This window comes from Equus quagga, chromosome 2 (assembly GCF_021613505.1).
Source record: "Equus quagga isolate Etosha38 chromosome 2, UCLA_HA_Equagga_1.0, whole genome shotgun sequence".
Classification (NCBI taxonomy): domain Eukaryota; kingdom Metazoa; phylum Chordata; class Mammalia; order Perissodactyla; family Equidae; genus Equus; species Equus quagga.
Window position 1 is genome coordinate 26707594 of NC_060268.1, and position 25685 is coordinate 26733278.

The 25685-nt window shown below is 39.0% G+C and overlaps 2 gene segments (V, D, J or C); both read right to left on the reverse strand.

Moving 5' to 3' along the window:
• Positions 1 to 13607: 13607 nt before the first annotated feature.
• LOC124235025 (T cell receptor delta variable 1-like) lies at positions 13608 to 14247 on the reverse strand. The segment is given in 2 exon segments: positions 13608 to 13990; positions 14199 to 14247. Coding segments are annotated over 2 exon segments (432 nt in total).
• A 7079-nt stretch (positions 14248 to 21326) lies between these two features.
• LOC124235026 (T cell receptor alpha variable 23/delta variable 6-like) lies at positions 21327 to 21987 on the reverse strand. The segment is given in 2 exon segments: positions 21327 to 21757; positions 21904 to 21987. Coding segments are annotated over 2 exon segments (483 nt in total).
• Between the last annotated feature and the right edge of the window lie 3698 nt (positions 21988 to 25685).

Here is a 25685-nt window from a genome sequence, read left to right on the forward strand (position 1 = left end):
ACCGCGGCTGTCCTATAGGGTCGCCACTATCCACACGAGGCTACTTAAATTTAAATTAGTTAAAATCAAATCAAGTTTAAAATTTAGTTTCTCAGTCATACTTGCCACATTTCAGGTGATTGATAGCTACATGCGGCTAGTAGCTAGTGGGCAGTGCAGACACAGAACATTTCCTCCATCTCAGAAAGTCCTACTGGACAGTGCTGCTCTGGGATGTAGGGTCTGCGAAAACAAGGAATTTTGCCTACTGATGTATCACAGGGAAAATCCCTGCTATGCAGTGGACATTCATTAAATATTTATCTATTATTCATCACCATGCTTCCAAAAATTACTCCAATACCTGCTAAATAGTGGATATGCAAATATTTGTTGAATGATAAACATGTAAGTTGGCATATATAATATGTGAGAGTTTGAACTCAAAATATTTCAAAGACCAATCTAAATGTACTCTTGCATGAATATAAACAATCAAGGGGATTGTTGTAGCTATTTTCATGTTGTAGTTTTCAGAAATGTTACTTGTGGGAGACTATATTACTTTCCTATTTCTACGATAACAAATTACCATAAATTTGATGGCTCAAAGCAACAAACATTTATTCTCTTACAGTGCTGGATGCCAGGAGTCTGAAGTCAAGGTGTTGGCAGGGTCATGAATCCTCTAAGGAAGAATCCTTCCTTGCCTCTTCTGCCTTCTGGTGCCTCCAGGCATCCCTTGCCTTGTTGCACAACTCCAGCCTCTACCTCCATTGAGGAGACCTCACAAGGCCGGCCTTCTCCTCTGTGTGTCTCTTAAAAGGACTCCCTAGGCGGCAGGCCCAGTGGAGTAGTGGTTAAATTCATGCACCCGGCTTCTGTGGCCCGGGGTTTGCAGGTTCAGATCCCTGGTGTGGACCTAGCACCACTGGTCAGTCCATGCTGTGGTGGCATCCCACATAAAATAGAGGGAGATTGGCAAAGATGTTAGCTCAGTGACAATCTTACTCACACACACAAAAATAAGGACATTTGTCACTGGATGTAGGAGCCACCTGGATAATCCAGGATGATCTTGTCTTGATGTCCTTAACTTAATTACGTTTGCAAAGGTTCTTTGTCCAAATAATATCACGTTCAAAATTTCCATGAATTAAGATGTGCACATATATTTTGTGGTCCACCATTCCACCCACTATAGGAAACTCTCATGAATTTGAAGTGTTGTCATGTAAATGTATTAATGGTATAAATCTTAAGTCTTCATTTAAAGTGAAAAGTAAATCTGTGTGTGAATTAATGCATAATATGAAAACAAAGTGAGAAGCAGTTGCAGGATATTTTAAAAAATGAAAGTCCCATGAGTTAAGGTAAACTTCTTTTTCTTTTTGTTTTTTTCTGGTGAGGTGGTAAAAGCTCCTTCCCCACCCCAAGAGTGAGGAGTCTAGAAGGAGCATGTGTGGTTGCTTTAAAAGTTTATGCATTAACATTTATAGTAAACTGCTACAAGTGTTATCATATGAGATTTCAGATAAGAAAGAAATAATGCTGCTTGAAGTGGGCTATGAATGATGAAAAGGCATGTGTGCATTTTACAATGGGAAAACTAAATTCTGGGCAAAGATGGCAGCATCTGTAAAGACACAGATTTAGGAAAGAGCTTAATATGTACATAAAAAGTTATAATTTTAAAATGGCTCACACACACCTGGAGTATGTGGTGGAAAAGGGTGGTCAATGAAAATAGAAGAAAAATTAGGAAAAAACTGTAAATAGCTTTGTATCTTTTAATATAGAATTTGAACTTTACAACTTCTAATGATTCCTTATTACCCAAAGACAAGCAGGAAACGATCTGATCAGATATATGTTTCATAATAACTCCAGTGAATACCTAGAAGTTAGATTCAAGGAGTTGAGACTAGAGGCAGGAAGACAATTAGGAGGCCCCTGTAATCATCCCAACGAGAGGTGCTGAATGCCTGAATTAGGAGAGGAGCAAGGAGCATAGAAATTAGGAAATGGATATGAGTGCTATTTGAGAGGTAAAACTGACATGACCTTGAAAATTACAGGATGCCTGTTGTGCTTCATTAGCACGCTGGTACCTGCATCTCATAAGGAATGTGTCTATTCTATTAGCTCTTGGGGTAGCTAGCGGCCAAAGATGCCCCCAATGATCCATTGCTCCTGATTCCACGCCCTGGTGTTGTCCTCTTCCACACTGAATCCTGGCTGTCTTTGTAACTCACTTTCATAAACAGAATGCAGCAGAAGTAACATTGTGGCAGTTCTGGGACTAAACATTAAGATTGCTTGGCAGCTTCCACTTTTGTGACTTTGGAGGCCCTGAGTCACCAGGTAAGAAGTACAGCTTCCTTTCTAGAGAAACCTGAACTCCTGAAGTAACCCCCTGGGCCTCTTCCTGGGTACTTACTCCACCCAGGCATGGATATAGGTTGGTCATATGAAACTACCATTTTGATAGTTAAAAAAATCCTATGTCAGTCATACTTTGTATTTGCACTTTGAAAAAGTGATTTTCTTTTTCCTGAGGAAGATTTTCCCTTAGCTAACATCTGTGCCAACCTTCCTCTATTTTGTGCGTGGGTCACCACCACAGCATGGCCACTGGCAAGTGGTGTAGGTCCACACCCAAGAACTGAACCCAGGCCACTGAAGTGGAGTAAGCTGAACTTAACCACTAGGCCATGGGACTGGCCCTGGGAAAGTGATGTTATCTGCATCTTAGGCATTTATCTTTTGCACTTGGTCAGCTTTCAATACATGGTAGTTGCTGTGTAAATGCAGAGCTGATGTATGTGGCTACCTTGAGCTTGACACCAAGGTTTCACCTTGGGCTTGTCACAGGTGATTTGGCCTGGGCCTGACCGTGGACTGATGGAGGCAGCATCTTTAGTAGGAAAGCATTTACCTGCAGGGCTGTGATGACAAGCAGGGTAGAGCAGGGAGGCTCCACGGGGTTGGGGTGTGGATAGTAGAGGATTCTAGAGTCACCTCAATTTTCTTGGCAGGGCTCCCAGTCTTCCCAGGCTGGGCCAGCTCCAAAAAGAAAAGTGTTATTTTCCAGGTGGGCTGAGAGCAGAGGGTCCTGTCCTGGTTCCTCTTGAGCTGCTGTAGAGGGTCTCCATGTTTCCCTCTTTAGATTCTTATTTATGCTTCCTATTACATCAGGCTTTGAGTTTGGAGAAATAAGGTCTCAGTGTGACAACGAACAGGGAGTCAGAAAGGGCCTGACAGAAGGTGGCACATTCAGGGTGTTAGGATGAGCCAACCCCCTGGGTATCTTCTGTCTTGCAGTGGTTTTGAATTTACTTTTCCATTTAGAAGGAAAACCCTTTGGTCCATTTGAAAGTAATGCTGAAGATTCATCTCATTGTGAGAAGAATTAAGACAGGATCCTCTGCATCTCTTTGGCTCTGATGTTGGGTTTGGAGCAGGAGAGGTGAGAACTGGTAGGCAGACAGGGCAGAGACTGTCACTCCAGGCATGGTGGCTGTCACTGGGAGAGGAGTTACTCTCTTGGGTACAGCACCATGAGGGATGCAGAACACAAGGAGATGGGTTGACTCAAGAGGAGGGAGACTGAGAACAAAGAAAGTGAACACCTACCCAGAAAGAAAAAGGAAAAGAATGGGGGAGGGAGTGAGAACACAGAAAGACACCAGCCCTCCCCCAACTCTTCTGCCCTTCCGGGCACTCAGGTTCTCCTGGGTTCCCTCTCACATATGGATCTAATCCAGTTACAGTGAAATCTTACATTGCTCTTGTTAAAAATTATTCCCTTGGGTAATGAAATCTTTGTCGTTGGAAACTGTGAAGGATGAAAAATAAAAGGCCCTTCAAGCCATGATTTATGGGCAATGTGGCGACGGAAATGAGTTCATCTCATTTTCCAGCATCAGAATAGGGCAGACAAGCTTGATTTATAACCAGACCATGAGGGGATGGTCCCTCTGGGCAGGGTGACAGCTGGGCCTGCCATTGACCCAGTGGGGAAAGCTCCAGATCAATAAGGGTGTGGGGAGCCAGCGATAAGCATCTCCTTGGAGTGCTGGGGCCACAGGCTTTCCTGAGGATTTGCCTGAGCTGTCAGAACATTTCTGGGCTGTGTGGAGACTGTCTGGTTCTAAGAGAAAATCTTAATAGCTCTATGAAAGGAGGTTTTTTTTGTTTTTGTTTTTTTTTTACTAAATATAGAACAACTATTTATAGATGGCATTTTAAAACAGTTTAAAAGTGCTTCCACATATCCATGTGGTCAGTAGAGATATCTTTTCATCGTTATGTCTGTTACTTATTTTTGCTACTTTTGCTAAATATGCATACATTTCCCATGCATTGGTTGAATGTATTATTCACAGACACAACTCATCATCACCATATTCCTTTTCTACGTCAATATTGTTTGTTTTCTATGACAATTTTGTGTTGTTTTATTCCACTGACACTAGTGTACAGTGAACCAGGGGTCCTCCTCTCAGTCCTGTGCTATTGACTTCAATTCTACTCACATTCAGATAACATAATAGATCCAACTATTTCCAGTCTGATGGTCAAATAAATTCATTACTGCCTTGTGAATAATTTTTGAAACAGAAAAATTCCATGTATATGTCTCCTAAATGCTTCCAGTCTTGGAGTATGCAATCCAATATCTTTTTTAAAATATGTATTATTTTTCCCAAACATGTGATAATGACAGTAATGAGATTACAGAAAACACGAATCTATAAAAAGAAAGAGAGAGAGAGCAATAGCAGCGAATTCAAGGATCTGTGCGGGAGTGGGGTGAGTAGCTGCTAATGTAGATGTTGGGAGAAAGCTGAAACCCGAGCTATGAGATGAAGAGGCCCAGGAGCAAGTTTACTCATGTTGACGAAGCCCAGAAGGCCCCAGAATTAGAAGCCTCTTGGAGTACCAATGAGATATTAAACTGGTGGCTTTTTTGGAAATCTGCAAAATGAGCACGGCACTCGACCCACCTAATATACCTGGAAATTACAAATGAAGAAACTTGGATAACAGGGTTCAGTTACTTATTCAATATCACAATCACAGTACAAACTGGAGGATAGACCAAGTGGGTAGTGAACTTCCCCCATCAGTATTCCCTTCAGATATCACAAGAGATTATTAAAAATACAAATAGCCATATATGAAATACAGATGTTCATGTAGGGGGAAAGTTGAACCAAACCAGAACCAAAATTCCAAGTAAGTTGGATGAGGCCAATTTGCAAGTTCTGGTATGAAACATGCAGATTTCTACACCAAGTGAGTGAGCAGAGGACATATCCACTTGTTCCACTCATGCATCTGAAAAAATGTGATAGAATGATCAGCTCTTAGTACATAGCAACAATGAAGGGTAAATATTACATTGTTTAACCAGATTATTTTAGATAGGCTTGAGTAACCATCTAGCTCATTGGGAATCATGCCAAAAGAGGAGGCAAGGAATCTGACTCAATGGTATGGCTAAGATATTGGTGGGAGTCCAGGCTAGTGGTGTTTAGTAGCTGTCCAGTTAGGCGAGGGAGCTACTATGACTAGAACACCTGTTTATGTTTGCACTTTCCCTCGCTTGTTGAATTCACTGAATTTCCCTTTTCCACCCTACACAGGGCTGTTTGTCGGCACTGGTCCCAGAGCAGCACCAGGCGTGGGTTTGGGTGTGAGCTGCAGGTGCCTGAAAAGCGCTATGTTGAGGCACTGAGGTATGTGGCTGAGTCTTTGGGCTGAGATCCTTTGATGTGCAAGTAGCTGTAACCCTCCTTAGTATTAGGAGTGACTTTTGCTCATCCTCCCTCTTTTTTATCCTCATTTAAAGTAATTACAAACAGGATCTTGGGCCTTTTTGCAGGTTTCCCTCTGTACCAGTGTAAAGCATAAAAAGAGCTGGAAAGGAAACTGCAGGTGAAATTGGTGCTCCTTCCTTCCTGAACAGGCAGCAACTGAGGACTCTGTTCCACATTCCATATGCTGCTCGCTCCAGTTCAGAGAGACAGCGTCAGACATAGAAAGTAGTCTCTCCACAGAGCTTTCATTTCTTCACACACTCCCAAGTAAAACCTAGAGGTGCCTGACTGCATCCTCCTCCTTCCCCATCACCACCCTGGACTGTTCAGAACGTCTTCAGCAACCCATGGACTCAAGGCCAAGATGAGGCCACAGGATTAGACGTGAGGCTGGCAAAGGATTCTTCTCCATTTCTCCTGTCCAAGTTTCCTCAGCAAAGGAACATTCTTCAGCCTAAATCTATGGAATATGCTGCTTCAGAAAACAAGATTCTGCAACTATTTGCCCAACCAATCTGAGTCAAGATCACATAAATGTCCTAGAAACACAGCAACCAATTCTGCCCTAGAATCAATTTCCTGTGGTTCAAAAGGAGGGATCAAACACTACTTTCCTGAGACCAACTTCACAAACATTGAGGAAATTCCCCATGAAATCACAACACAAAGAGAACTGACAACTTTCAGAAGTAGGCTACCTAATCATGGATTGCTATTATTCAACTTTAGAGAGAGTTGCAGGTGGGATGGCAATCTGTGGGAGAAAAAGCACTTCAGTCATAAATCTTTTATATGAGCTTTCAAAAAAATTTTAAAAGCTTTAAAATACCTCAAAGTATAAATGTGCACACATAATATGTGCTAAATTATCTATTGCTTTATGTATACTATTCTATCACAAATGTCTTGAAATAGAGGTATTATTATTCCCAATTTACAAACAAGAAAACTGAAACTCAGAGAGATTAAGCAATTAACTCAAGATCAAACATCCGGTAAGCAGCATAGTAAGAATTAGAACATATATCTCCCTGGCTCTGGAGTCTGTGATGTTTGGAATCTGCCATGTGACCTACATTTGTGATGGTCAGAGAATGTTTTAAATGTTAGAGAAGACGTGTTCTAGAAATAATGGAATTCTACTTCATAGTTATTCTTCCTAATTGCCAAAAAAAGGGAAACAACCCCAATGCCCATCAGCTGGTGAATGGATAAACAAAATGTGGTATATTCATCAATAGACTCCTACTCAGCAGTAAAAAGGAGTTGAATACTAATATATGCTACAACAGAGACAGATCTCAAAAACACTACATTAAGGAAAAGAAGTCAGACACAAGAGACAGCATATTGAATGATTCCATTTATAAGAAATTTTCAGAAAAGAGACCTGCAGTGATACAAAGTAGATCAGTGGTTGCCTGGGGCCAGACATGGCAGTAGGGATTAACTGTAATTGGGCATGAAGAATCTTTTGGGATGATGAATTGTTTAAAACTGGATTACGGAAATGGCTTCATAACTCAGCTAATTTAAGAAACATTGAACTGTAAATCCAAAATGGATGAATTTTATGGAATGTAAATTATACCTCGATAAAGTTATTTAAAAGTAAAGTAGCAGTTAAATTCACACGCTCTGCTTCAGCAACAGCCCGGGATTCACTAGTTTGGATCTTGGGTGCCAACCTATGCACCGCTTATCAAGCCATGCTGTAGCTGGTGTCCCACATGTAAAATAGAGAAAGATGAGCACTGATGGTACCTCAGGGCCACTCTCCCTCAGCAAAAGAGAGGAGGATTGCTGGAGGATGTTAGCTCAGGGCTAACCTTCCTCAAAAAAAAAAAAAAGAATTATTGTCCATCTTGTCTGTGTCACAGTCCAGGTATAATGTTAGTTTGAGTCAACATACACATATTTGTTTGAACAGTGATTTTTGCATCCAGGATTTCTCCAGGAACTCTGAAAATTATAAAAGAAACATGTTCTGTTTCCTATAGGCTAAAAATATAATTGGAAAAATAAGATATGTCCCAGGAAAATATAATAGTATAAGATAACATTAATTTAGATTGTCCAGAACATAAATCTACTTCTGGGAAATTGGTAGAATAAATTGACTTCAAAACTTTATTTCCAGTGAACAACTGAATCACAGTCTGAAAAGTGGAACAGGATTGGAAAGCATCTTACTCGCTAACTACTAGCTTTCCTTCCCAAGGCAAGAGATGCAGTTAATAAAGGAAATCCCGAAAAGCCTCGTTAGTGTCTCCTAACCTAGAAGTGTGAAGGCTGGGGTTAGTGGTGGACTGCGAGACAAACAGAAGCCACTACAAATGAAGTCCCTTCCTTTCTCCAAATTACGGCATTCAGATGACAGTGATGGGAGAGCGGGGGCTTGACCACACCATTCAGACAGCCCACTTGCTGTGAAGCTTGTTTTTGATGAAAACACTGATTCTTAGATAAATTCACGCACATATTGGAGGGGCAGTGTCCAGAACAGGAAGACCATACCTCCAATAGCGTGGAGCTTTCCTACAACTAGTAGGGCAGAATCCTGCAATCTATAGCTGCTCAATTTACCTGAAAAAGAGGCCAAGCCAACTGACCACTAGATATATTGCATAAATTAAATCTTACCTGAAGTGACTTGCAGGGTAGGAATCTTGACAATTCCAGATAAATAACTCAAAGATTTGTTCAGCTTCATCTTTCATATTAGTGTTCGAATTGCATGGACTCTAGAAATAATTTTATCTTTTGTACATTCATTCAACTATATATATCAATTGTGCCTCCTGCGTGCCAAGCATGGACGATGCAGTAGTGAAGAGAATACAAAAGGCCCATAGTGCAGTGGGAGGATAAAAAAATTAAATAACTGGATTTTTAAAAAATGAGATAGTTTTAAATAGTGATAAGCACTATAAAGACAATACAATACTGTATTGAGATAGAGAGTTTCTCTTGGGGTGAGGAAAGGCATCTGCTCTAAATAAGGTGTGGAGAGAAGGCTCCACTCTGCCACTTTGCAACACGAGGCAAGGTACTTAACCTCTCTCATGTTCAGTTGCCTTTTCTGTAAGGAGCCAGTGTCTTTCTGTTGGGCGCTGGGCTAAGCACTGGCGTTCATCATCTCATTTACTTCTCATAATAACCCTGTGCGGTAGATACTATCAATAACCACATTGTAGGCATGAGGAAACTAAAGCATAAAAATTATGAAGTTATTTTCCCAAGATCACTAAATTAATGAGCGGTAGATCTAGAAATACAACCCTCGTCTGTTGTCTCAAGCACTTTGCTACACTGTCTCCCTAAAAGAGGACAGAACCAACCTTGAAGGTCCAATAAGAATTAAATGAGAAGCGATATGGAAATCACCTAGGACAATAACTTCCCTATCTTAGGCACTCAAATAGAGGCATGCAATGTATAAAATATTGGAAATTGGTAGGCACAGTCTGAAATCACAGAGTAATCTATCCACAAGATAAAGCTCCATATTTTTCTGAGGTGTATTTCACAATTTACTTACCAGATTTCATGTATTATCGTAAGTATCCATGGTCTGTTACATTTCTTACTGTTATTGAGGAATCAGTTCACTATAACGTTATATTGGGAGATTCAGTGGGATGTCATATCATGGAAATAGTATACCCAGCAGGGTTCACTACAACTGTTTTTTTTTTTCATCATTGACTCTTGCTCCCACTTCTCAGGATGTTCCTATCCTACAATAAAGGACAGAGCAGTAGACACAATTTCATCTCACAGAGAAAAACCTCCCACCATGGGCAACAAAGCCAAGTATTATTTCCAAGATAATCCTTACTCTCCAGCCCAAATCATCCCATGTATTATGTATGTCGTTTTGAAGTCAATCACCTCCACATCTGGCAGAGAAGGAGACTAAAAACCAGCCAGTTCTCCTGAATCCTCTCTTGCATGATTACTGCAATGGGAAGTTAATTGACTGGTTCAGCAATGGTACTCCTATTGGAACTAGGCCTGGCCACAGTTGAACCCATGAACACTGGAGGGCAGCAGGGAGGCCACTATTAGCCTCACAAAATATTTTAGCAGAACACCAGATGGCAGCGCTTCAGCAAGGAAATTGCTTTTGCTCTTGATACATGGAGTGTGGAAGGAAAATAGAAAGATTAGATAAAAGGTTCACAAAGTGGTGAGATTTGAGGAGATGTAAAGGAAATTCAGAGGTACACCATGCAGATTTTGAGGGGATAGGAATACAGGCAGAGAGGGCAAAGGCAAGGGGCCCAGGTCTTGATGTGGAAACTTGCTTGGAGTGTTTAAGGAATAGGATCTCATCTTTCCCTGTAGCCCCTTATTCCTTCCAGCACACTATTGTATAAGGAGCTTGCTAAAGTATTCAGCACCGTTAGCTGCTTAGTGGATGATTTCCTCATCCACAGATCCTGGGACAATTTGTACCTAGGTTTGGCATCTTCTTTTCTAGTTCCCTTTAGGGTCCAGTTTAAACCAGTAATGTCAGCATCACTGAGAATCCAGCCACCCTGTTCTGGGGCCAATCGCTTCTCCATGGTCCAAATCATGCTCTTTAGGAGCCCTCTCGGATGCTACACTCTGGCTAAAAATAAAAGTAGAAATGATTTTCAAAGTTGAGTAAGTTATGTCTCATTTGCCAAATATAGAAAATGGTAACAACAAAATTTGTCTCATAGAGTATATGATGTTTAAATTAGATAATGAATTTGAAATGCACATTACAGTGCCTGACATAATAAGTTCAATAAATATTAACTTTCTTTTTTCCTAGTAAAACCTGCCTTTCCTCCAGTGTCCAGCTCTGTGACCTGTTACCGCTTTTTCTCCTCTCCACATGGGTTCAATGATTGAAGCTCCTAGGAAATTTACTCAATCATCTATTTTCCTGAAGATAGTCATTATTTTTCCCTCTCCTCTTGGGTTCATTTCCTCTTAGCTACATTAATACATTCAGGGTGCTGAAAAGACACAGATGGAACATTAAAATGGTGTTTTATTTTCGTTTCCCTAATGAGTAATAATGAAGACATTCAAAGTGTTAAATATTTTGGGGTTTTTTGATTCAGTCATCTGCTTAAGTGGAGCCTGCAGCCAAGAAATCAAGAGAGGGCTGAGACTCAGAAGGGCAGCAATGAAAGAATTAGGAAAGATCATCAAGTGTAAGGAAGCGTTATTAGAGACTAAGGCCAAGACTACCCACACCCTGCATCCCAATTACTATGTACAGGTGTGAAAGCTGGACAGGGAAGAAAGCTGACTGGAAAAAAAGTGAATTCATTTGAACTATGGTGTGGGAGGAGAGCTCTACAGATACTCTGGACTGCCAGAAAGATGGACAAGTGGGTCCTAGAGCAGATTAAGCCTGAACTATTGATGAAGACAAAGATGATAAAACTGAGGCTGTCTTTCTTTGAGCACATCATGAGAAAACAGGATTCCTTGGAAAAGGCAATAATGCTGGGAAAAGTAGAGGGCAGCAGGAAAAGAGGAAGACCAAATATGAGATGGATTGACTCCGTAAAGCACAGGCTTGAGTCTACAGGAGATGAGAGGGGCTGTTGAGAACAGGACATTGTGGACATCACTCAGTCATAGGATCACCAGGAGTCGAAGCCAACTTGAGGCACACCACAATAAAAAAGGAATAATAACATTAAGCACACTTTCGTATGTTTATTAGCTATTGGACATCATATTTTTGAAGTGGCTCTAAGTTTTTGCCAGTTTTATTCATTATTTTCCTTATTGATTTATTATAAGCTTTTTACATATTCTGCATTTGAGTCCTTTTTTTTCAGAAATATGCATTGCAAATAGAGTTTACCAGTCTGTGCATTGAATTTCTACCTTCTTAGCAGTAATTTTTGACAAAGGCAATTCTAAAATATACTTTCATGTTCGTAGGGAACTAGCCTGAAAGTTTTATTTGTCTGTTTTCTTTAAGCACTTTAAAAATGCTTTCCCTTGGTGACTTCTATTGTTTCTGATGAAAAGTCAGGTATTATTCTTAATGATGTTTCCAGAAACACAGTCTATCAATTTTCTCTGGATATCGTCAAGATTTTTTTCCCACATAAATAGACGCTCTGAATATGGATTTGCTCTCTGAGCCTGCAATGCTTCTGCCAAAACCACAGTGGTGGACTTGCAGAATTCCTTCAACTTTATGCCATTCCGCATAGCATTGCTTCTGAAAAAGGAGCTTATACTTTTAGAAAGACAAGTATAGCAGTGAATGGAGGTGCTTGCTATGAGAAAGAGATTAGGGAATGGGTAATGGAAGAGGCAGTTATAAATACCAGCTATAATCACGTTGCCATTTGCATAAACAAGAATTATAATAGTTATGAAAATTTATTTTTCATTTTGGTATGAGTATATTTATGTATATATTAACCATTTTTTACTCCCCTCTCCCATTTGTCTACGAGTAGTAGCATAAGAAGTGCTACTTATAAATTATGTATAATTTATTATATTATTATATATATTATATATAATAATATAATTAATATTATAAATTAATCTTGTATCTTATTATATCTCAGTAGTTAAGGTACGGGATATCACTGAGAGAGTGTGACTCAGCTACAAGAGGAAATTTATCCAAAAACAGATGAATGAACTTTGGATCCTCTTTGCAGGAGATAATTAGCTTGTTTTTGGTTGAATGAGGAATAATTGCACTATATTAGCAGGAAGCATAATTTTGCTATTGTCTTTATTTGAAAGTTGTGTTGTTACAAGAGGTACATACGGATGCCAAGTTTACCAGGAGGGTACTATGACAGTACTGTACACTCTCAACTAACTATCTGGAAATATATTTCTGGATTTGCTTCCCTATATTGTTCTGGGTTAGGGTTGGCCACGAAGAGATTTTTACAGTATTTGGAAGGCACCTGTGATGAAGCACTCATATTGTTTGTTCTGCAGCTTGGTGCGGGGCTCCAGGCGCTGCGGCAACTCACACACGCTGCTGATCTGCCAGCTCATCTTGTTGTTGCCTCACAACTCCTCCACCTCCCACCGGGTCTCCTCCTTCAGCTTCTCTTTGTCTTGGGCCAAGTATTCATGTAGCATGAAGGCAAGCGACACTCACTTCTCCTGAAGGTCACCCACCACTATGAGATTGAAGGAGGTGAGGGACAAGGTTTAGTTTTTGAGGGTTGCAATTGTCCTCATGGGTTCTAATATGTCCTTACAAGTCACAATTTGTCTATGCTTTTGTCCATATCCAACTTTCCTTCACAAATGTCACTCTAGCTGACTTAGAGCACATTTAGACTCAATACCAGATGCAAAGACAACAGCTTTATATAGACTCCTCCACCAGCTCCAGCAATTGAGTGAGTTTTAATCCTTATCATTAATCTCTTATTCTACATCATCCGTGGTGATTCTGCTTCTCTGGTTGCACCCTAACTGACTCAAAGCCTAAGAGGGAAGGGCTAAGGAAATGATTTTCATGACGATTCCAGATAACTAGACAACAATCAGGTTTACAATTTCAGCATCTTTAACTGAAACTGTCACTTTAAATTATTGTGGGACTAGTTTTTTCTACTTTAGATAACTTTACATGTTCTGTATGATCTATTTTAAGTCAAAAATTTAAGACTGAGAATGTATCAGAAGTTACTCAGCACACCTGTTTCCTAATGACGTAGAAGGAAGTTTTACTGAGAGTTAAATCATCTGATCCAGCCCACATATTAAGCACCCACAGTACTGCCATTTCTTGCCTGGGATCTGCAGGTGTGCGTTTCAGCTCGGCCCTGCAGCAGGAGGGCTCTCTCTTATTGAGCTCTGGGGTTTTTGTTCTGCTGTTACTATCACTTCAAACACTGTGAGTTCTTGGAGAGCACATAAATACTTTGCTGAATCTTCCAGCTGTAAGGTTGAGATGGTGAAGCTGATGAATTTAGCTGCTTTCTGTAAGTTTGTAGAATAGCGGCCATTCTTTGCATCCTGGCTAGAAGAACTCTGACGAATAAGGAAAACGATCTCTCCATTGGGAAGCTGCTTATACCAAAAAATAGAGTATGTGCTCTGACTTGTTTCATACCGACAGTCCAGCGTGACTGATGCCCCTTCTTGCATGGATGTGGCTGTCTGGCCTTGAGTAACTCTCTGGGCCACACTGGATCCTGTAGGAAGATCAGTAAACAGAGTTGATGTAGTGAATAAAATATTGTAATTAGACTAATTTAGGACCCAAAGACAAACCAAATTGAAATCATAATATGCTTCTTTTCTCCAATCCTCCTTTCCTCCTAAGTCCATGTGAAGTACCATATGCCTGTGAGCAACCCTTTCATCCTTAAGATCCTTACCCATGTTTGGACCCATCCCTACCAGAGAAGATGAAGGCCAGGAATACTCCTAACAGGCTGGAGAGTGACATGTGTCATGTGTCCCCTGCACAAATGTGTTTAGTTCTGCCTCAAGCTGACAGGCCAGTGTCTCTGAGTGCCTGGCAGCATATATACATAGTTCCTGGGTTTTGATGCCCCTCCCCCAAACAGGAACAGGCTTTCTTACGTTCACAGACCACGTGGTCTATGCATAGATGAGAAAAAAGTCTGGCTCACCCCAAACCTTTACTGTGTCTACTCATCTTTCCCTAGAATTAAGTTAGGCAGTATCTGAAAAGTGGCATAGAAAAAGCAATTAGTATGAGAGGTTTGAGCTGAGGGGAACTGAAGATCGTTGACATATATTGATAATTATTCAGTGGAATAACTTCAGGGGTTCATTTAAAATAGGATTTGTTGTAGGCTATGGACCCACGTCATATCTACTTACTGGTCATTCACTTAACCTATTCTTACATTTCTCCACCCAGAATCTAATGAAATTTTTTAAAACCTCAGAGAACTTTGGCATTTTTGGTGAAAGGCAAACCTATCCAAAATTGTTAATGAATGTGTTTCTTCTTTTTTACTGAGCTCTAGGACTCAACTTAAGTTTTACAATAAATAAAGCTACTTTAACATCAAATGATAAAAACTCATCCTTCTGACTTTTAGAATCTATTCAGTTATGTTTTTATGAAATTATAACAGAAATAAAGTATTATTTTGAAATCTGGCATTGAGTTTTATTTATTAGACTCTGAAGAGGATCAGGATTTTCAGTCCTGTTGCCTCTACAAGTAGAATTGTGCTTATTAGATTGTGCATCCTAGAATGGTCCTGATGTCACATTTTTTATCCTATTGGTCTAAAGTGTTCAATTTCACTCGTTAAATTCTATGACTGGGTATTTTTTCTCTTTGTAAAATAAAGTCAAGACAAGCGTGCCAGATCTCTCTGTGACACAGTGCTGTAATCCACTCCTGCAGAATGTGATAGCTGCGGGCTGCAAACACTCAGTATATGTCAACTCCACAGAAGTTGGTGACTGAAGTTTTGCATCCTGTCACATGACCATGGGGAATGCAGTTGTTAATCTTTCATCTGGTTTTATTGTTTTAATGGATGAATTAATGTAAAAGGACCAAAAGTCCAAAAGACAAATAGAAAAGAAAGTACAGACAGAGTCTCTAAAACAGTGACAGTTCTTTGATTCTAAGATCAAAATAACTTGTCAATGAGTGGTGCAGGGAAGAGAGTTTATGATTAGCTGAGACATCTGCTCCTCTGTCCCATTTCCTCTCTGAGTGCTGACAGGAAGCCCATGACTTGGTTTGCAATTATTTGTAACTAAGCAGAGGAGACCACGAATGCCCACAGCAGCCTGGGGTGCAGCAAGATGGCAGGATTTCCCTCCTGTTGAAATGGCCCTGCTCTGTGTTCCTGACAGTAGGGATGCAAAGTTCCTCAGCTACATATTGTAGCTGCCTCTGAAATGTATTTCCTGACTAGTCAAGTTTGAATGTTTTATGTTTTTATGTTTTATGACCCTCAGTTTGGGAGATTTGGCCTGTCCTAAAGGTTGTTTTGTCTTTTCTTGTGATTTAATGGTAAATGATTATATTTGGTAAAGGATAAGCCTAAAGCTTAATATTGAAGGAAATTTTGGAAGGAGATTTATTACCTAAAATTTCCAAGTTTAGCAAGTTAACCTGTGATAAAATCTGAGGGGCTCAGCTGAGACAAACTTATCATGAATCATGGCCTGATTGCAAATATTCATTCATGTTTTGATTGTTTTGCCTCCAATCTGATTCTAAAGTGAAATACGCTCATCAATCCTTGTCTTCCCTACAAGAGACAAACCAGAAGTCATCATCTCCCTTCCTCCCTCTACCCATCAAATCATGGCTACTGGCACCTTCACAACAGCAAACATCACTCAGACAAATGATAACAAAACAGGCTTCTGACTCCATAATCTCTGCAGTTGTGTATTGGAACACCAAATGGTAACGGCAGTAAAATCATATCCATTTGTAATGTAACTCTATGCTTAACTTATTAGAAGTTCTAGGAAGGGAGAATCCATGGGTCCTCAAAATTCAAATTCTTGGCCGTGGTGTTGCTATGAATGCACATATATTACTTCTTGCAATTCTACAATTCTTATTACAGTTAACATGAAGGAAAAACCTGTCCCAAAATGCAGTATTATCAGTGAAAATAGTAAAACCTATTAACGGCATAAGTATTTCCCAAAACAAAAATATTTCCCTTCCTGGACATTGAAGGAATGAAAATTCTTTTCCATTTTATTCTGAAAATTCATCTAGTGAAAGTGTTTATGTCAAATCATTAAATTTCATACATTTTATTTTTGTTTGACCACCTCATAAAGAAACCCAAATGAGAAGAACTGAGTTACTCTCTGGTAAACTGTCCTCAGACTTTCCTTGGTTCCTTTACAGAAACCCCCAAACTCATGCATCATACGAAGCCACAGAGTCACTATTGAGGTTCCTGGACCTTACTGTTCTCCCTCCCTCCTGCATCCTTGATAACGGCTGTCCTCTGACGCTGACCACCCGCTCCAGTGTAGGCATTATTCTATTTTAGTCTTGTGTATTTCAGTCCAATCAAAGCTACTCTAATCAGATATGCACACTATTCCAAATTTCTTATCCAAGTTTTCAAACTACTAGAAAAAGAAGCAAAACAAACTTTGAGAGACGTGGGCGTTCATATACTGACATCATACATATACATATAATTTTAAAACTATAGCCACCATGGTGTACAATACATCCTCAGGACTTATTTATCTTACAACTGGAAGTTTGTACCTTTGACCACCTTCACCTATTTCAACCACCCTCCAAAATCCTGACTCTAGCAATCACCAAACTGGTATCTGTATTTATGAGTTTGTTTTTTTTCTTTTTAGATTTCACATATAAGTGAGATCATACAGTCTTTATCTTCTCTGTGTGACATTTCATTTACCATAATGCCCTCAGGTTCCATCCATGATGTCTAAAATGATATGATTCCCTTCTTTTTTATGACTGAATAATGTTCCATTGTGTCTGTGTGTGTGTGTATATATATATTTTTTCTTTATCCATTCATCTATAGATGGACACTTAGGTTGTTTGCATGTCCCGTGTTGTAAATAATGCTTTAATGAACATGGGCATGTAGATATCTTTTCGAAATACCTTTTCCTGTACCTGTTGGTCATTTGTATGCTTTCTTTGGAAAAATGTCTTTTCAGATCCCCCGTTTCTTAATCAGATTATTTATCTATTGAGTTCTTTATATATTTTAAATATTAATCCCTTATCAGATATATGATTTGCAAATATTTTCTCCAATTCAACAGGTTGCCTTTTCATTTTGTTGATGGTTTTATTTGCTGTACAGAAGCTTTTTAGTCTGATGTAGCCGCACTTGTTTATTTTCACTTTTGTAGTCTTTGCTTTTTGTTTTAAATCCAAAAAGTCATTGCCAAAACCAATTTCAAGGAGCTTAGCCCCAATGTTTCCTTGTAGAAGTTTTATAGTTTCAGGTCTTAGATTAAAGTCCTTAATGTCTTTTGAGTAGATTTTTGTATATAGTGTCAGAGAGGGGTCCAGTTTCATTCTTTTGCATGTGGCTATCCAGTTTTCCCAACAGTATTTATTGAAGGGACTGTCCTTCCCATTGTATATTCTTGGCTTCTTTGACATAAATTGATTGGCCATATATGTGTGGATTTATCTCTGGGCTCTCTACTCTTTTCCATTGGTCTATATGGTTTTTGTATGCCAATATCATGCTGTTTTGATATTCTGGCTTTGTAATATAGTTTGAAATCAAGATGTGTGATGCCTCTAGGTTTGTTCTTCTTTCTGAAGACTGCTTTGTCTATTCAGGGTCTTTTTTGGTTCCACAGAAATTTTAAGATTGTTTGTTCTACTTCTGTAAATAATGTCCTAGGAATTTTGATGGAGATTGCATTGACTCAGTAGATTGCTTTGGCTAGTGTGGACATTTAACAATATAAGTTCTTCCAATCCATGAGCATCAAACGTCTTTCCATTTATTTGTGTCTTTTTCAATTTCTTTTCTAAATGTCTTGTAGTTTTCAGTGTATAGGTCTTTCATCTCCTTGGTCAAATTTATTCCTAGGTATTTTATTATTTTTGACATAATTGTAAACAGGGCTTTTTTCTTTTTCTTTTTTTATAACTTTAGATTTTATTTTATTTTTATTTATTTATTTTTTCCTTTTTCTCCCCAAAGCCCCCCGGTACAAGTTATATATTCTTAGTTGTGAGTCCTTCTAGTTGTGGCATGTGGGATGCTGCCTCAGCGTGGTTTGATGAGCAGGGCCCAGGATTCAAACTGACGAAACGCTGGGCCACCTGCAGCAGAGCGCGCGAACTTAACAACTCGGCCATGGGGCCAGCCCCCTTAATGTCTTCTTTTTGACATTTGTTATTAGTATATAGAAATGCAACTAATGTTTGTATATTGATTTTGCATCCTGCAACTTTGCTGAATCCGTTTATTGGTTCTAACGTATACTGACATGGTGTGTACATATCTACCATTATTAACCCAATTGATTTCATTTTTTTTTTAACTTTCTCTTTTTGTGTATTGAAAACATGTACATTGTGGACTGGGAGTGGTGGACTACAAGTTGTTTATTTCAAGTTGAATACCCTCTAATTCATAAGCAAATTAAAAGATTTTTCAGATGGGACATTTGTTGGCATTTATGTGGCATATTGGGAATACATCTGGCAAAGTTGTAGGCAATAAGAGTTCCATTCTCCATCCTATGAACTCACTGAGCTAGTAAAAACTGTGGTTGTTACTAGTCATTTTAAAAGATCAATTTTTAAAATTTTTAAAATAATTCTCACATAGAAAAGTACAGAAAATTACCTAGCAGACTCCTTTGGTCCCTAGCAATGAGAATTTAACTTTGCTGTGTTTTCTATAACCTTTCCCCCACCCCGCCATCTCTCTCTTGCTCGTTCTCTCAAACATTACAGACAGAACTAAAAGAGTAACCCCATTCCTTCTTCTGTTCTAAAGTAGTAACCACTGCAAGTTTTCTATAAGCTCACTGTGAGTGAGTATAAGTTTGCATTTCTCTAGCATAAGGATCCAGAAGTGTGATGGCTGGGTTGTAAATTAAATGAAAACTTAACTTCATGTGAAACTGCTGAACTGTATTCCAGAGTGACCGCACCACCCACCCACCAGCAGTGTATGAGCGATCCTGTTTCTCTGCACCCTTGTCAGAACCTGCTATTGTCGGGATTTTTCATTTTAGCCATTCTGATAGACGTGCAGTGGTACCTCACTGTGGCTTTAATTTGCATTTCCTTAATGGCTGATGATGTTGAACATCTGTTCATATGCTTGTTTCCATGCTTATTCCACTACAACATTCTCTCTTCAGTGAAGTGACTGTGCGAGTCTTTTGTCCATTTTTTAATTGGATTGTTTGTTGTCTTCCTGTTGAGTTTAGAGGGTTCTTTATATTCTGAATACTAGTCCTTTGATGAAAATGTATTTTGCAAATGTTTCCTGCCAATCTGTGCTTTGTCTTTTTCATTCTCTTAGCAGTGTCTTTCACAGAGCAAACTTTGATAATTTTGATGAAATAGAAGTTATTTGTATTTTTATGGATTGTGCTTTTGGTGTCCTGTCAAAAATCTCTTCGCCTGACCCTAGGTCATGAATTTCTCTTATATTTCTTCTAAAGGATTCATAGTTTTACATTTTACATTTGGATGTATGATCCATTTTGAGACTGTCCTCAAATTTCTGTATAAGTTATGAAATTTTGGTCAAGGTTTAATTATTTGCTTGTGAATACTCAATTGTCCTGACACCGTTTGTTGCTAAGACTATCTTTCCTCCATTGAATTGCCTTTGTACTTTTGTCAAAAAGTCAGTTATGGGGCTGGCCCAGTAGTGCAGTGGTTACATTCGCGTGCTCCACTTCAACGGCCCAGGGTTTGCAGGTTCAGATCCCAGGTGCAAACCTAGCACTGCTCACCAAGCCACACTGTGGCGGCATCACACACAGTGTAGAGGAAGATTGGCATAGATGTTAGCTCACTGACAGTCTTCCTCATGCAAAAAGAGGAAGATCGGCAACAGACGTTAGCTCAGAGCAGATCTTCTTAACACATACAGACAAAAACTAGTTATCCTCACTTGTGTGGTTCTACTTCTATACTCTTACTCAGTGGCATAAAATTGTAAATGATTTTTTTTTATTATCCTTTTTTTGGTGAGGAAGATTGGCCTTGAGCTAACATCTGCTACCAATTCTCCCTTTTTGGCTTGAGGAAGATTGTCCCTGAGCTAACATCCATGCCAGTCTTCCTCTATTTTGTACATGGGATGTCTCCACAGCATGGTTTGATGAACAGTGTATGGATCTGCCCCTGGGATCTGGGCCCATGAACCCTGGGCCGCCGAAGCAGAGAAGGCAAACTTAACCACTACAACACCAGGCTGACCCTTTATTATCCTTTTAATGGAGAATCTGATAGTGTGATTTTCTTTATCATTGCTTTTATTTATAATTTATGTTTTCTCTCTTTTTCCTCTTGATAAATCTAGTTAATATTATATCAATTTTATTAATGGTTTTAAGAAAATTAACTTTGTAATTTGTTGACTATCTCTATTGTATGTTTTCTATTTCATTGACTTTTATTATTTCCTTCTTTTAGGTGACATCAAGTTTTATTTGTTCTTCTTTTCCTATCTTCTTTTGTTGAAAGCCTAGGTCATTGTTTTTCAATCTTTCTTCTTTAGTAATATAATTATTTAAAATGAAAAAGTTTCCTTCTACGTACTATTATAGCTGTATCCCATACATATCTGTATATATGTGTTTATATTGTATTTTCTTTAAAAATATCTTCTAATAGCTATTGCAATTGCTTCTTTGACCTATGGGTTATTTTAAAGTTTAGTGCTTAAATTACAAATATGTGGGAGTTTTTTGAGACATCTTTTTGCAGTTGATTTTCTAAATCAATTCCATTTTGGTCAGAGAATAAATTCTGTATAATGTCAGTTCTTATAAGTATATTAAGGCTTTTTTTGATCAAATATATTCTGTGTGTGTGTGTGTGTGTGAACATTGCATCCACACGGCAGGGTTTGGCTGGAGCCTCAGCTGCAGTTTTGGGTACGGGCTGCAGGTGCCTACAGAGCACTGTGCACTTGCTGCACAGAAGTAGGTGGCGGAGTCTCCAGGCTGGGAAGCTGTGATGGTCAACGAGAACTGTTTGGCACTTTTATTGAAGGAAACTGTAAATCTTCCTTCACTTGTATTTACACGTGAACCTGAACGTATGGCTATCAGGAATGCAGGGCCTTCACCGGGGTATTGCCGGTACCATGGGAAATAGTCAAATGCACTGTTCTCATAAGTACAGTTCAGAACTGAAATCTCTCCTTCCTGGAAGATCAAAGATTGAGGGCTCTGTTTCACCTGCTGCTGGGCACCTTTTTCCTTCTGTTGGCCACTCACCCCTGCTTAAAAAGATAACAAAAGCCATTAAGCCCCCAAATTTATATTTCCTCATTAAAGTTTCTACCTGCATGAGTTTGTCTGTACCCCAATTTTCTCATTCCTCTCAGCTAACGGGGTATCCTGGGATTTCTCCTCCACAACTCACAGCCTAGTCGAAGCCATAGAATTAAAAATGATGCTCCCAGGATCTTGTCCATTTCTCCTGGCACCAAAGCTCAGTGACAACTCAGGTGTCCTCTGGTCTTCTCAGCCAGCTGGAACTCTGACTTTAGCTTCACACCTGCTTTAATTCTCTCAACAGGCCCCGCCCCTTCCCAAGTCCTTTCACTTAAAGCTGTTTCTGTCAATGGAAGCACTTCCTCATTTGCCCTGACTTAGAATTGCTGAAAATACTTTCACTGGGAATCAGAAATTCCCTCCTTACACATGGATAAGGATCAGTTTAGAATTTCTCTTCCCCAAACACCCTCTCTCTTTCCCTCGCTCCTTCTAGAATGTTAAAAATCATACACTACAATGTTTTGATATGTTAGTAGAGATTACGTTATTTTACAATGGGGAAGAGAGGGACCCCCATGAAGCCACAAGGTTAGCATGTATAGGGGCATTTCTTCTTTATTACAAATACTAATTAAAGTTTATTGAGAACACACAAGGGGCATAGCATCCCCTTACAAGCTAGGATCATGGATTAGAACATAAAGCATATATCATCACTTTGCCCTGAGAGAACTTAAACTTCATTACAATCTTTCAGGTGTGTTTATATTTTACACGAACCTAAGAAATAGTAGAAGATAATTAAATGGATTTCAATTTCTTTATATTTCTTCTAAAATATTAATCAGATAAATTAAATATTCCTAAGAATACACATGGGGTAAAGAAATTGGGAAATACTGGAATTATCTGCTCTGGAGGAGCTTTGATCTCCAAATGGATAAGAGAGGATAGAACAATTTTGCAGAGTTCAGAAGATGTGGGGCCATGACCATCCAGTAATGCAGCATTTTTGGTAGCTCTCATTCTGAGTTTGGACAAAACTTTAATATTTTCTTCAAATTTTATCCTCATGGGTGAAATACAAAAATAGTAAAAATCATTTCAGCTTTTGATATTAACACAACAGGACATAGAGACAGAAATTAAAAATAAATTCCGAAGTCAGCTCTAAAAGTAGGAATGATTTGCATTATAAATAATAGAAATGAAAAGCACAATTTTTTCTAGAACATGGAAAGAATTTTGTCGTATCTGTATTTGATATCATCTCAAATCTAGTCAAGAAAAGCATCATCCCAGTCCAATAGGAGGCAATGGTAAGACTCCCCATTCCTCAATCTACAATCTAATCCCACTTGAATTCAATATTCCAAGGGCATTTTTTTATTGTTTGGCAAATTTTTGATGTTTTCTTTTCTTTTTCATGTATTCATTCATTAGTGCATATCTTCAATATGTATTTACTGAGTGCTTACTAAGTGCTTACTAAATGGGCAATACTTGGGTCCTAATCTTCAGTCAACCAAGTCTCATTACTCATGTATAGGTAGATAAAGCCTACCAAAGGGAACTGTGTATCTATACGATGTGACAAAGAAAAGAGAAATGAACTCTGTTTCTAGGCCCAGTTAGAGAAGGTTCCACTGGAGAAGATAGTTGAAGTGGGACTTACACCATTCAGAAGATTTCCCAGTAAAAAGAATGGTATAAGAGGGGATTCTAGCACAGATTAACTCAGTGTGGTTGGAGGTTAGGCTGTATATGGGTGAAAATATTATGAATTTATATTAGAGAAGCTAATGTGGCCCTAACCTTGAAGAACAACATGAATTATTCAAAGAAGTGTTGATTTCAAAAGTCTTGTTTTTCAAACTATTAGACTAGCATAAACACACATACAATTTAGGATGGATAGACACATAGATACATATATACATGCATAGATTATTAATAGATATAAGTTGAAGCAAAGTAGAAGATATTAATTTACCAGAATTTTAAAAGTAATTTCTGGCAACCTGATGAACATCTGTATGTGGGCCATACATTAATCTTCTCTGAAGTAGCATTGCCCCTTTGTGGCCATATAGAGGAGTTACACTGAACAATTTTCTACAGCTTCTTAGCAGTTCATGTTCAGCAACCCCTGCATCAATCACAGCACTGAAATAAGTGGCTGAGTTTTCTTTATGATCCAAGGCTTTCTTCAGAAGAAAGGAGATTTTCCCCTTGTTGAGATCCCCTATGAAACCTTTGATGCTCTTTACTGAGGTGTGTCTCAGGTGGATCTGGAGGCCTTGGTTGGGTTGCTGGACATATCAAGAGAGAATAGGGCTCCTGAAATGTTCATGGTAGCATCTCATCTACTCTAAGGTCCCTTCAAAGGCAGAAATTGGCCCTTAGGCTGAGTTACTGCATGGGGCTGCCCTTGCTCCCATAATATCAACATTGGGTCTGGGAGAGCCTTTCACTCTAAAGAGAACATGTCCTTAAATGGACTTTAAATTAGACACTTGCTCTACATCTTTGTCAACACATTATATAGCCTTCTTTTTATTTTTAGCCCACATAATGGATGTCTAGTGATCTCATTGCTGTATTACTTGTGTTTCCGTGTTGACTAATGATGTAGAACAGAGATTGGCAAACTTTTTCCAGAAAGTGTTGAATAATAAATATTTTTTGGTTTTGCAGGCCATTCAGTCTCTGTTACATCTGTTCAACTCTGCCATGGTAGCATGAAAGAAGCCATTGAAAATAAAAGAGCATTTCTGCGTTTCATTGTAAATAAAATTTTATTTACAAACATAGGTGGCTCACAGGATTTGGTTTGTGGGCCATATTTTGTTGACCTCTGATGCAGAGCAGCTTTTTGTGTCCTTATTGGTTATTAATATTTCTTTTATGAAGACTCTGGTCAAATATTTTGCCCATGTTTAATATGGATAACATCTTTCAGTGAGTTTTTTTATGGCATGTTCTTGATGCAATGAAGAATCTTGTTGCTGTGTGGACACAATCACACTAAAAGTAATCCACAACTGCTTTGCAAAAGCTGACTTTGGAACCAGTAACGTAGCAGATATACAGAGCAGTAAACATCACAACTCTGACTGGAACGAGCTGCAAAGAGAAATTCACTTTTCCGTAATCATAAATGCTGGTGATTTTACAAGTTCTGATATCATGTCAACTACTTCTGCTGATCTTGAGATTCAAACAAGAACAGACATCCTTGGTGTTTGTTTTGTTGTGACTGGAGGTGAAAGAAAGTAAAAAAAAATTTGGTTGCTCAAGTCCAAATATTCCACAAGAAAATATACGCTGACAGCTGTCAAGGGATGAGACCACTATCCAATATATGAAATAAAAAGACAAAGTTGAATTTATTGTTTACAACAGTAAGGGGGAGTTGCACAAGTCAGCCACAATCTCACTGAGCACAACAAATGGCTGATTTATGTTGGGTTTGGGGAAAGCATGGAATTCGGCGATTAGCAAATTTTCAGAGATGCAATGTGTTGACATCACCTGTAGAAGCACCATCACTGTTGTGAAGCTGTTGTTGATTGGTTAGCACTTAGGGGCATGTTTATCTGAGTGAGGCCATTGCTGATTGGCTGCCTTGCAGAAGCCTGACACTGACTGGTTGGCTTGCAAAAGTGTGTTCACTGAGACGATTTATTGATCAATTGAACAGGTCTAAAACTGGGTCCCTGTGGCTACTTGTTACCACGGGTGTGGAAGAATCGTCTTTTCATAAGTCTCCGGTAAAAATTTTATTTTCAGTTTTCTCCACAGTTTTCTTCACACATGCACTTTTTTGTTCCTCATTCAGCCAAAGTTGCAGAAGAGACTTTCAAAGACTGTCCAGATATTCCCACAGTTGTTGATTTTCCTTGACAAAGAGTTTTGGCCCATGGA